The sequence below is a fragment of the Rhinopithecus roxellana genome, chromosome 13 (assembly GCF_007565055.1).
Source record: "Rhinopithecus roxellana isolate Shanxi Qingling chromosome 13, ASM756505v1, whole genome shotgun sequence".
NCBI lineage: Eukaryota > Metazoa > Chordata > Mammalia > Primates > Cercopithecidae > Rhinopithecus > Rhinopithecus roxellana.
This window is the reverse complement of record NC_044561.1, coordinates 84739278-84752793: the sequence shown is the minus strand read 5'-3', so window position 1 is coordinate 84752793 and position 13516 is coordinate 84739278. Positions and strand designations below refer to the sequence as shown.

General features: G+C 44.0%; 1 protein-coding gene across 1 annotated transcript; it reads right to left on the bottom strand.

Annotated features, from left to right (window-relative positions):
• Positions 1-829: 829 nt before the first annotated feature.
• On the bottom strand, positions 830-12067 carry RBBP9 (RB binding protein 9, serine hydrolase). Its single transcript, XM_010369851.2, has 5 exons — positions 11891-12067; positions 10359-10401; positions 9153-9258; positions 4660-4745; positions 830-4257 (listed from the first exon to the last, which is right to left on the bottom strand). Exons 1-5 carry the CDS (start codon positions 11987-11989, stop codon positions 4031-4033), a joined length of 561 nt encoding a protein of 186 aa, XP_010368153.2. The 5' UTR covers positions 11990-12067; the 3' UTR covers positions 830-4030.
• Positions 12068-13516: the final 1449 nt, after the last annotated feature.

Below are 13516 nucleotides of genomic sequence, written 5' to 3'. Positions count from 1 at the left end.
GACTCCGTCTCCAGAAAAAAATAGAAAGTTACCTGGGTTCAACTGAAGCGCCAGCCTGCTCCACCCAGAGAAGCACACTTTTTTTTTGTTTTGTTTTGTTTTGAGACGGAGTCTCGCTCTGCCGCCCAGGCTGGAGTGCTGTGGCCGGATCTCAGCTCACTGCAAGCTCCGCCTCCCGGGTTCACGCCATTCTCCTGCCTCAGCCTCCCGAGTAGCTGGGACTACAGGCGCCCACCACCTCGCCCGGCTAATTTTTTTGTATTTTTTAGTAGAGACGGGGTTTCACCGTGTTAGCCAGGATGGTCTCGATCTCCTGACCTCGTGATCCGCCCGTCTCGGCCTCCCAAAGTGCTGGGATTACAGGCTTGAGCCACCGCGCCCGGCCGACACCAGCTTAAGTTTTATTTATTTATTTTTTTTTGAGACGGAGTCTCGCTCTGTCGCCCAGGCAGGAGTGCAGTGGCCGGATCTCAGCTCACTGCAAGCTCCGCCTCCCGGGTTTACGCCATTCTCCTGCCTCAGCCTCCCGAGTAGCTGGGACTACAGGCGCCCGCCACCTCGCCTGGCTAGTTTTTTTGTATTTTTTAGTAGAGACGGGGTTTCACCGTGTTAGCCAGGATGGTCTCGATCTCTTGACCTCGTGATCCGCCCGTCTCGGCCTCCCAAAGTGCTGGGATTACAGGCTTGAGTCACCGCGCCCGGCCCCAGCTTATGTTTTAACTATAGGCTTTGTCTTATGTCTCTATAGCTAAAGATTGGTTTTTAGAGCTTAACATTCAATGGGTAAAACAAGTATTCCTTACCTCACCAATAAAGAGAACCTTCAAACTTTTCCCACGGCATGTTTTTAATTCTGAAAATTAGGAGATAAGAGACTATTTAAAAATACAGCACCTCTGATGAATAGTTAAATGGATAATTTATCCTACAGGGATAAACTGTAACCGAAACTAATTGTGGGGCTCTAGACTCCTGACAGCACCAAAAACTCAAGTTGCATATGAAGTCCTAATACTTACAGTTGATTTCCATTCAGTATTCGGTATTTTGCTCACCTGAGAATAGATACTCCCCAGAGTGTACAGAGGCCCCTGTATATTCAATGGTGACCACAAAGAATCAAACAGAAATCATGCCAGTCCATGACTCTATGGTTTTTAATGAATAGTTTGTGTGGATTTTCCCATGAAACACCCTCGATCTTAGTTGGGCGATTTAGTAAATTGTATAGACCTATGATGTTGGTGGTGATCAGCTAAGCAAAACAGAAATAGCCAAACAGAAGTCATTTCAAATTAAGTCACTTGTACTTTGAACTATTACTCAGTACTGGATGGCAGATGAGGGGAAAATACAAAATATGTGTCCTAGACCAATGCTGTCCAATAGAGCTTTCTATAATGACAGAAATAGCCTATATCAGCTGGTCAGTAAGGTAACCAATAGCCCCCAGTAGCTGCTGAGTACTTGAAATATGGCTATTCTGACTGAACTGAATGTTCAATTTTACAGCTAGCTGTGGTTACTGGTTATATTTGGCAGCAAAGATCAACAATCCTATAGGTCTATCTTAAGATTACTTTTATAGGAATGAAGAGTATCAGAATTATTTCTCAATTACATATATTTAGTTTTCATTTCTACAGAGAGGTCAACAAAGTTTTGTGAACTAAATCGTGTAAGTTTGTTTTTTTACGAAAGGACTTCACAGAGAACAAGGCAAAGAGTAAGAAACACAACAGCAAATTTCTAAAAAATTCAAGTAGAATCAAACTTTGACTACAGATTTGGTCAAATTCGTGCTAAACAGCCTCTTTAACAACATTATTATTCCACTGACTTGTATAATTTGCTTTTTAGTAGTCTAATACATTGTTTTAAATCTTAATTATTTTTTATTATAAAATACATGTTTAGTGTAACAAATTCAAATAATCTCTTAGGAGGATAAAGTAAAATAAGGGCCCAGGCATGGTGGCTCATGCCTGTGATCCCAGCACTTTGGGCGGCCAAGGTGGGTGGATAACCTGAGGCCAGGAGTTCGAGACCAGCCTAGCCAACATGGTGAACCCCATCTCTACTAAAAATATAAAAATTAGCCAGGCGTGGTGGCGCATGCCTTTAGTTCATGCTACTTGGGAGGCTGAGACATGAGAATCACTTGAACCCAGGAGGTGGAGGTTAGAGTGAGCTGAGATTTGTGCCACTGAACTCCAGCCTGGGCGACAGAGCAAGACACTGTCTCAAAAAAAACAAAGAAGAAGGAGGACGTCCACCACACTGTACCTACCAAAATGTCCATTCCCCAAAGACGACTGCCGTTAAATGATTAGGGTACCTTTCCTGAATTTTTTTTTTTTTGTCTAAGCACATTTAAAAACCAAGACTTTTGGTTTTAAGTGATAGCTCTGAATCTTCTTTAGGCATGAAGTATAGGCAATTATATTTCTGCAGCAAACTTAAGCTCTGCAACATCAAGTGTGGATTCACTGGAAATTATTTGAAGTAACACTTAGAGATCATAATAGCCAAAAAATGTTGGGAAATGAAAAAGGGTAGGTTTATTTAAATTTTTTTTTTTTTTTTTTTTTTTTTTTTTAGAGACAGGTTCTTTGCTCCATCACCCAGGATGGAGTACAGTGACGGGATCGTAGCTCACTGAAGGCTCAAACTCCTGGGCTCAAGCAATCCTGCCTCAGCCTCCCAAGTAGCTAGGACTATAGGTGTGCACCACCATGACCAGCTAATTTTTTAATATTTTGTAGAGATGGGGTCTTGCTATGTGCCCTGGCTGGCCTCAAACATCTGGCCTCAAGCAATACACCCACCTCAGCCTCCCATAGTGCTGGGATTACAGGCATGAGCCACCACACCCAGCCAAAGAAAGGCTTTTTGAGGAAGTATGATCAGAAGGAAATGGAATGTGCTTGAAAGAGCTCTAAAGGGCCACAGAAGTATGGACAGGTTATTTTTAAAAGCACTTGACTTTGGAACAAAACCCAAATTGTCCCCATGATTTCGTCCTTTGACATTATGTTCATTTTGGTTATCTTAGTCTTTTCTCAGACTTCACAGATAATTAAGTAAAAGCCCCTGGCTAAGTTAATGCTTATGACTGTGGTCACAAATGGATGGCTTGGATTTTATTTGTCTTGCAGTGTTTGTAAATTTTTTGATGTATACTCTTATTGCCAACTTACATACTCATATGTATATGGATTGTATGTGTATGTGTGTGTGTGTATATATATATAGTCCCCAAATTTAAAAACCATAATTTGGACATTTTTTTCCACACAAAAAATCAGAAAATGGGTAACACTCTGCCCCATTTCCACATGGCAACAATTTAGACAGGCCATGAGCTCTCCACATGGCCCTGATCCCACCACTCTAGTCTCAAACAAATCTAGTCAGTTGTACGTATATTATGTATGTATATTGCTGTGCTTCTCCTTCTTTCCTGACTCTGGAAGACTCCCATCTCAATCTCTCTCAACATGTCTGAAGGACTCAGGGGCAAATGTCAGAGGTGTAGGCCCTAGTCTGGGTTTAATGTTCGGGGCCAGCTTGAAACAGCAGCTAGTAGCTAGCTAGAGTGAGCTCTAAGCTAACACTCTGGACTTTCAGTCATGTTTTCTTTCCCCAGTGAAACAGAAAAGTTTGATTTCAAAGAGGCAAAGTGACACCTACAACATACATAAAACCTGTTTAGTTTTACTCAGGAGTGGGAATCAGGAAACCTGGGTGCTGTTTCTGACTTACTTTGGTTAGAGAAGGGCAGTTAAGCTGTCCTTACGTTTCTTATGAAATGGGGAAAATACTGCGGTAGCTCATAGCAATTTGGGGAGTTTTAGAGTCTATGGAAAATGGAAACGCTATTGGTAACTTAGATTGAACGTTGAAACTTGTATTTGTTTTTCAGGCACTTTTGGAACTTAACTGGATGTTTTATGTGTCTAGTAATCAGCTGATAGTAGATATTATTCTACCTCTATATTGGTATGCGAAATAGCAGAAATCATACAGTCTATGCGGGTACTTTCAGCAAAGACTTTACCACAGTAATCAGTTCATGAAACTCTGTGTTCTGAAAGTGGCCACGGTCAGTGAATTTGTGCAATTTGGTTTCCAATCTATCGGCCACTTCTTGTTGTTCCTTCCAGGGAAGGAATGGATCGTCAGTGGAGCCAAACTGCACAATGTAAGGGCAGTTGGCCTTGATTTTCTCCCACTGCCAGGGGCGGGTGAAGTATCCTATGGGGAAAAAAAAACAATCTTTCAGTGCCCATGGATAATCTCCCTCTAGATATTCTAAAATAGCTACTGGCGACCCACATAGAGACACAAAGGAGCAGAGCCTACGTGTGAGTTAGAAGCAATTCTTTTGTTTTCAAATCTGTAGGGCTTGATACCACAGTTACTCATGAAGAGGTGGTACATGGTTCAACTAAAACCAGGCCTCTGCGGTTCAATTCTAGACTTACGGCTTGGGAAGAAATCAAAGTGTGAACTTATATCCAAATATAGGTGGTAAATCTTTCTCATATGCTATTAGAATGTTTTAGCATATCTGAAAGACAGCACTGTTTTTACAACCTGAACAGACAGCCCCATGTCTAGAGAGGGCTTTGCTCAGATTTCCACCTTTGGACTTACCACTTGCACGCTCATTTTCATCCCCCAAGTCTGATGTGTACGCAGACACTAATACAATAGCATATACTCGATGTGTTTCTGCATACCTGGAGAAAGAAAAATGATGTCAGCTAATATAAATGTTACCTCTGATCACCAAAAAGTCAATAAACTGGCTGGGCGCGGTGGCTCAAGCCTGTAATCCCAGCACTTTGGGAGGCCAAGACAGGCGGATCATGAGGTCAGGAGATCGAGACCATCCTGGCTAACACGGTGAAACCCCGTCTCTACTAAAAAATACAAAAAAAACTAGCTGGGCGAGGTGGTGGGCGCCTGTAGTCCCAGCTACTTGGGAGGCTGTGGCAGGAGAATGGCGTAAACCCGGGAGGCGGAGCTTGCAGTGAGCTGAGATCCGGCCACTGCACTCCAGCCTGGGCGACAGAGCGAGACTGTCTCAAAAAAAAAAAAAAAGTAAATAAACTACTTAAAAACTCATTTGTGGTAGCCTACAGAAAGCATGTGCTATCTGCTGTTGAGGTTGATGTGAAAAATAGCAAGGAAACTGCAGAACTACAAGCCCAACCCTGGCTACTAGATGAGCTTCTACTCATTTTTCTTTCCTTTTTTTTTTTTTTTCTGAGAGAGAGTCTCACTCTGTCACCCAGGCTGGAGTGCAGTGGCACAATCTTGACTCACTGCAACCTCCACCTCCTGGGTTCAAACGATTCTCCTGTTTTAGCCTCCTGAGTAGCTGGGATTACAGGCATGCACCACCGTGCCCAGCTAAATTTGTATTTTTAGTAGAGACAGGGTTTCACCATGTTGGCCAGGCTGGTCTTGAACTCCTGACCTCAAATAATCTGCCCACCCCGGCCTCCTAAAGTGCTGGGATTACAGGTGTGAGCCACCGCGCCCAGCCCCTACTCATTTTTCAAGGTAGTTCAAACTTGTGCAAACCTTTCCCAATAAACAAAAAGTGTAATCCACCCATGTTTAGTATGCTTCAGTGTCACTTGGTCGGTGAACATGCAGATTCTCAGGCTCAGACCCAGAGCCTCTGATTCAGAAAGTTGGGATTAAGGCCTAGAATCTGCATTTTAAGGCATGATCCCTCCTTCAACCCAGATGACTCTAATGCAAGTGGTCTGTGAACTGTATTTTTAGAAACACTGTACAATACCAGAAATGTACCTTTGGTACCACACATTCCACATTGCCTTGTATTATTCATTTGTGTCGTCTTAGGTAAATTTCTCTCAATAAACTGTCAGCTCCTTAAGGGCAGGTATGAGTCCTATTGATCTTTGCATTCCTGATGCCCATTACAGTGCCTGGCAAGTAGACACCCAGCTAACTATTAGGTTGGTACAAAAGTCATTGCAGTTTTTGCCATTAAAAGTAAGCAGGAGACAGACAAGAAATAAACAGGATGTCAGATGCCATGCATAATCCTTGACTAGATCTAGGATTGATTAGGTCTAGGTGAAAAGTACTACAGATAATAAGATATAAAGAGGATAGGAGCAAGTAGAGTGAGGCTCCTTTATTGGTAAAAACCAGAATTATAATATTTGCAGACAGCAGTATCCCTCAGCAAAGGCTGGGATAAGGAAAGACACATAGTAATAATTTCGAGAGGCCTTTGTGCCAAGAAAGAGTTAGCATTGGTATTTTGTTCTTGGGCCTAAACTTTTTTCCCCATTTACTTTGAAAAATATCAGACCTACAGAAACATTTAAAGAACAAGCACCTACGCTGGGCGTGGTGGCTCACGCCTGTAGTCCCAGCACTTTGGGAAGCCAAGGCAGGCAGATCACCCGAGGTCAGGAGTTCAAGACCACCCCGACCAATATGGTGAAGCCCCTCTCTACTAAAAATACAAAAATTAGCCAGGTATGGTGGCAGGCACTTGTAGTCTCAGCTACTCGGGAGGCTGAGACAGGAGAATTGCTTGAACCTGGGAGGCGGAGGTTGCAGTGAGCCGACATTGTGCCACTGTACTCCAGCCTGGACAACAGAGCGAGGCTCTGTCTCCAAAAAAAAGAAAAAAAAAAAAGAACAAGCACCACCTAGATTCATTAATTTTGTCACATTTCACCCTTAGTTTAGCATGCATCTCTTGAGAAGGTCACTCCCTTAACCATGGTACCACTATTACACCCAATACATTTCACATTGATACAGCAATATTATCTGTATTCATTTTTCCCCAACTGAACCAAAAACGTCCTTTAAAACATTCTACAATCCTAGATCTAGTCAAGGATTATGCATTGCATTTTATTTTCATGGCTCTTCAGTCACTTTTAAATTTTTTCTTTTAAATGACATTAACATTGTTTAAAAGTTTAGGCCAGTTGTCTTGTACATTATCCTCTAAATGGGATTGTCTGCTTCCTCCTAACTAGACTGAGGTAAACATTTCTGGCAAGGATACTACATAGGTGATGCTATGTCTTTCCCACACCATCACAACAGGGCACAAATGATGCCAGTCTATTATTGGTGAGATTAAGTTTGATCATTTGCTTAAGGTGACACCATGTGATCTCTCCATTGTAAAGGTACAACTTCCCTTTCATGACTAGAGTCATCTGTAGGGTAGTCCTCTATGATTATGTCAATAGGAAATTCTACAACCTTAACCCAATCATTTTGGCATCCATTTTTCTCCTTGTCTCCCTTAACTTTAGAAGTCAATTCTTAGAAGGTTGCTAATAATCCCGCAGTGAGTTCAAGGATCTTTAAAAGCAGACACATCTTTACTAATCAATGGCTTGAGAAAAATGCAGTTGGCCTTGAGTTGGGACAGAATTCAATAATACAAGGAGCTCTTCGTTTTCCAGACAACCCCTGGCAGCATATAAACATCCTTACACTAGGAGTGTACCATAATTTTGTAGCTCCATCCTGAAATACTCTTGTAACTTTAATCAGTGTGGCTGAAAGTTTATGAAATTTGGCAAGATTCTCTGACATGCAATTCATGTGACATCCTAAGTGACTGCTTGGGACAAATAAAAACTATTATCCTTTGTCATTTTGCCTAGCAAATATGAAAGAAACTCAACCCTTATAGGCTAAACTTAGCTTAGTCAGCCAGCTAAGTCCCTACCCACTAGGCCTTATAAGGCTAAAAGGGGAGATATAATATTCTTAATGAGCAGTAGGGATATGCCCATGAACCTAAGGACTGGGGATTCACAGGTGAGTGACACTGCAGACACAATCTACCATATGCCAGGCTCTCTTCTAGGCAATGGGGTTTCAGTGCCAGACTGAACAAAGCCCTGCCTTCCTGGAGTCTACATTCTATTGGCAGGAGGCAGACAAGAAACAAACAGGATGTCAGATGGTAAAAAGTGCTGCAGATAGACCAGGCGCAGTGGCTCACGCCTATAATCCCAGCACTTTGGGAGGCCAAGGCAGGTGGATCATCTGAGGTCAGGAGTTCGAGACCAGCCTCAACATGGAGAAACCCCGTCTCTACTAAAAATGCAAAATTAGCCAGGCATAGTGGTGAATGCCTGTAATCCCAGCTACTTGGGAGGCTGAGGCAGGAGAATTGCTTGAACCTGGGAGGCGGAGGTTGCGGTGAGTCAAGATTGCCAGCCTGGGCTACAAGAGCGAAACTCCGTCTCAAAAAAAAAAAAAAAAAAAAAAAAAGTGCTGCAGATAATAAGATATAAAAGGGATGGGAGCCAGTAGATTGAGGAAGCCGTTTCACATGGAGTGATTAGAGAAGGCCTTACCTAAAGGGGACATTTGAGCAGAGACTTCAAGGGAAATAGAAAGCCATGCAGGCCAGGCACGGTGGCTCAAGCCTGTAATCCCAGCACTTTGGGAGGCCGAGATGGGCGGATCACGAGGTCAGGAGATCGAGACCATCCTGGCTAACACGGTGAAACCCTGTCTCTACTAAAAAATACAAAAAACTAGCCGGGCGAGGTGGCGGGTGCCTGTAGTCCCAGCTACTCAGGAGGCTGAGGCAGGAGAATGGTGTGAACCTGGGAGGCGGAGCCTGCAGTGAGCTGAGATCCGGCCACTGCACTCCAGCCCGGGCGACAGAGCAAGACTCCGTCTCAAAAAAAAAAAAAAAAAAAAAAAAAAGAAAGCCATGCAGATGTCTAGGGACAGAGTGTCCCAGGTAGAAGGATGAGAGCAGGCTAAGATGTGTGTGTACTTAGCATGTTCCAGGAACTGCAATGAGGTCAGTAAACCTGGCTGGGAGGAGAGAAGGAGAGTCTGTAGGGACAGAATCAGAGCTGACTGATGGGAAGCCACTGGGGTTTGCAGCCACTTATGCTTTAAAAGGATCACTGCATCCCAATAAGAGCAGATTTTTTTTTTTCAATCCAGTAGCAAAACCAGGAAGGAATTAGGACAGATTACGTTACCACTTTAGAGGTCAGCACTGTTTCCTCTGCAACAGAAACTTAAGATATACACAAGGTATATCAAAAGCAAGCATGGCTGGAGCCCACAAAGGGGATACAGTTTAACAAAGATCGCACCTCATGGCTGCGATGGCCCCAGAACTGTGGCCGATAATGATGGTCTTCTCATCACAGTGCAGCTCTTTCTCCATGAAGGGCAGCCAGATGCTCTCTCGTGCTGTAACTTAAGGTTCAGGGTAAAGAAAAAGTCTGTCATTTGATAGTGGCAGTCTGAATCCAATGCTGCCCCACCTTTCTAACAGACGACTATTCAGCAATTCACAACTTTTAAAACTGCAGGACCACAGCAGGAGACAGGACTGTGTTAACAGAGCCAAAGGCTTATGTATTACTACTTGAAAGACCCAAGTCCACAGTTCTGATAAACAGTTTTCTTTTTTTTTTTTCTTTTTGTTTACCATGTTCTTGTAAGAAAATACTAAGGAAATAATAAAATATAACTCTGAAATTTTAATGTAAACTTTCAAACTTAAAAAAAAAAAGCTATTGATTGGTCAGGTGTAATGGCTCACACCTGTAATCCCAACACTTTGGGAGACCGAGGTGGACAGATCAGTTGAGGTCAGTAGTTCAAGACCAGCCTGACCAAATGATGAAACCCCATTTCTGCTAAAAATACAAAAAAAAAAATTAGCCAAGCATGGTGGCGTGTGCCTGTAATCCCAGCTACTCGGTAGGCTGACGCAGGAAGAGTCACTTGAACCCAGGAAGCAGAGGTTGCAGTGAGTTGAGATCACACCACAGCATTCCAGCCTGGGCAACAGAGCGAGACTCCATCTCAGGAAAAAAAAAAAAAAAGCAAAAAAACTCTTGCAACATTCTAAAATTCACACACATTTATTCATTCTTTCCAAAAAGGGGATTCCTGAGACAAGTCATAGGCATACCCAGAACAAAAGTAGCAATATGACATTTTTAAACATTAGGATCTCAAATACATGCTGTAAAGTTTTATACCTATGCCTCAAATGTAATCCCCACAAATTCTGCCTGAAAATATTTGTAGACTTACAGAAGGGAAAGATCAAGTTGGTGCAAAGTTGAAAATTAAATTTTACCATGCCCAGGTGCTTTCCTGATCCTTACTAGAATTTTCTATGGCTTTTGGTTCACACCCTCCTCCCCAAGCTGCTTGCCTTATTCTTTCTTAACTATATAGGCATCTTTGGTTTCTCCACTACGATATTCTTGTTCTCTACTACAAACATGGTAATATCAAAACCCAACAAGATGAGGCTGTTTAAAAACAAGTTTAAAACTTACTTGGGTCGGGCATGTTTTTAGCCAAACACTGGAAACCAGGTATCTATGATATGAGGGGGGAGAAAAAGCTATAATAAAGAGCTTAATTACAACTAATACTTTGCTAATAAGAAATGAGGCACCTGATATGATCGTTAGCAATTCAGTATTAACTTGTGTTATGAAATGAAGTAGGTTAAGTGACCATCCTTTCGCATGAACTCCATCTGTAGTTCTGTATCTAGGCAGCTCTGCTGACCTCTATAGAGAGACCTATATCTGCATTTGTACACCCATATTTGCCTCTACAGCCCTCCATCTATAGAGAGGCATTAACAAATATGTTCTAGACAGACTGACCTGGAGCCAAATAGACCGTGGGCCAGGGAGTAGGTAAAACGTGGCACAGGAACGTGATACAGAAAGTTGGAGATAGCATCCCCTCAGAAGCTCCAGCCCTGAACTTTGGGGTTGTAGCTCTGACCAGGGTTTTCAGCCACAGCCCTGCAATCTATTCTGGAGACCAGCTCTAGAGGATGGCAACCCAGGGAGCCGACCTACCCCCTGGTTACAGAAGACAGTTAAAACATAAAAATCAAACGGCACAGGGCAGCCTACAGTAAGATGTCTTTTTTTTTTTTTTTTTTTTTGAGACGGAGTCTTGCTCTGTCGCCCAGGCTGGAGTGCAGTGGCCGGATCTCAGCTCACTGCAAGCTCCGCCTCCCGGGTTTACACCATTCTCCTGCCTCAGCCTCCTGAGTAGCTGGGACTACAGGCGCCTGCCACCTCGCCCGGCTAGTTTTTTGTATTTTTTAGTAGAGACGGGGTTTCACCGTGTTAGCCAGGATGGTCTCGATCTCCTGACCTCGTGATCCACCCGTCTCGGCCTCCCAAAATGCTGGGATTACAGGCGTAAGATGCCATTTTTTAAAGCTCACCAAGAAGCCAAATTGAACGCTCTATTGTTTAAAGGGTATATTCATAGGTTGAAAAGTACTTCAATTTTAAAAAGAGAAGCAGATGAAAAAACTTCAGGATGGCACGGGACTGAGATGGGTAGGCGTATGGGTCGTTTGGAAGACGATGTATAGGCAATGTCCCAGATTTTAGTTTAGTAATTCATTACATTATGCCTCATAATGTAGACGCATGTTACGTATATCCTTTGTATATATTAAGTATAGCATATTTAATTTTTTTTAAGCTGAAGCGAGGAGCAGTGAAGATGTAAAATTATCTGGGAAGTCCCAAATCTGAACCAGCAGCAGATACGGGGGGCGGGGCTCGGGGGCTCAGCCTGGGTAGTTCAAAGAAGGGGGGTTCCTTCAACTCTAACGGCTGAGCCCTCAGAGAAGTCTTCCAGGCAGTTTTACCAACCAAAATTCGACCACTAGCTCTAGAGTTTAAGAGAAGGCAGCGGTGGAGAGGAAGGAAAACACACAGGGCTTTCCTGGAGGGGATTAGACGCATGTTGAAACGTCAGCTCTCAGTCCCCTCCCGCCGTCCCTCCCTGCAGGCTGACTTCACCGAGCAGGGAGGCATTGGGCGCTTACCTTCTCCAGCTCCTTTTTCACCCAGCCATACCAGCCGTGGGTGGTCACATCCCCGCCTCCGTTCCCGGGAACAATCACTGCCTTGCTAGGAGAAGCCATGAGTGCAGCGAGGCCAGAGTCCCCTCAGCGCGGGTCCACCAGCGCTGAGCCCAGCCTGCACCGGCCGGGAGCCTGCGCCGCGGCATCCTGGGAGTTGTAGTTGCGGGGTCCCGGGAGGCCGGGCTCTTTCCTCCTTGGCCTGCCTTCCGCTGCCTGCGTGGGGCAGCCAAGAACAGAGCCTGCGAGCTTCCCTCAATTGTAAAGCAAAGCACCGTTTACTTGCCTCTTACTAGAGCTCTCATGTTTTCCCCTTATTTAAGACAGGCTATGACATGCTTGAGTTGTGTTATTTCTTTGCTAGATTTACTGATATTTCTATAGGAAAGTTTGTTTTTGGTTTCAAACATGCAGAAAACCCATTTATAACTTGGGAACACCTGAAATCCATATTATTTTTCCTTCTGATTTTAAAACAATTTTTAGTAGTCAGTATCAGCCCTGGTTGTTGTTTTTCATTGCTTTGAATGAAGTTCCCTTGTGTAAAGCTACTAACCCAAGTAAAACAAAAAAAAAATTTAATTAAATACCAAGAAAATACTTCGTCAGATTTTCATATTAAACCAGCTGATACTAAAATTGTTTAAAATAGTTTATAACCAATGTTTATGTTTTGTTTTTCTAAGACCACCAGAGCGGGTACAAAAGAACCAGCGACTAGGCAAGGGTAGGAGCAAAACTGTAAGTTTATTTTGGTCACCTAGCTTCAAGGGAAGAAGGTGGGTAGGGAGAGGTCTGTTGGCCCCCCCCCCCCGACAAAAGGGGCCCCCAGAGTCACCCGTACAGCTCTCGGACGGAGTTCCCACAGTCCTGACATCCCGACAGGAGTGGAGGACTGAAGAAGGCCGCGCGTGGCGTGCCTCCGGAGCGGCTTTTCTAGGAGTGGGAGGGCAACAGGCGGGGCACGGGCGTGTCAGGGGGCGTTCCACAGGTGCGACCAGGTAAATCTTGGTCTCTTCAGATTGACATCACCTGGCGCATGCCTAGTTGGTCTGCACCTTCCCGGGTCGCCGGCTGGATTTTCGCGCGCGCGGGAAAAGTTGGGGGATGAAGAACCCGGAAGTGCGCCATCTTGCCTCCGTTCATCCAAACAGTCCAACCTTTTATTGATAATAGTGATAAAGGGGCGCCGTGGTCTGTCTGGCTACTTCCTGCTGTTAAGGGGCGCTGTTAAGGTCGGGGCCCATGGTTGGCATTTGGACGTACGGATGAAGAATAAAATAAAGCACAGTATTAGTATAGGAACGAGGTATGGAAGCATTTGAGGGTTTGAATGTTAGCGTCTGCTAGGCCTGACTTGCTAACATAATAGCAGCACTCTTCTCTAAGGAAGAGACAAGTGCCTCCTTTTTCAGCTGTAAACAAGCCTAGGGCTTGCCTGTTTTGGGCAGCTACTTAGGCTATTGAGGTAGTTCGGCGCTGCAGGGAGGCCAGGCTTTCAGCTGATTCCAATAACTAGAGGGAGGAAAAACAGCCCGTTTTGACGGGAGTGGCGTAGTGGCATGGAAAGTTGCTGGAAAAGCTCTGCTA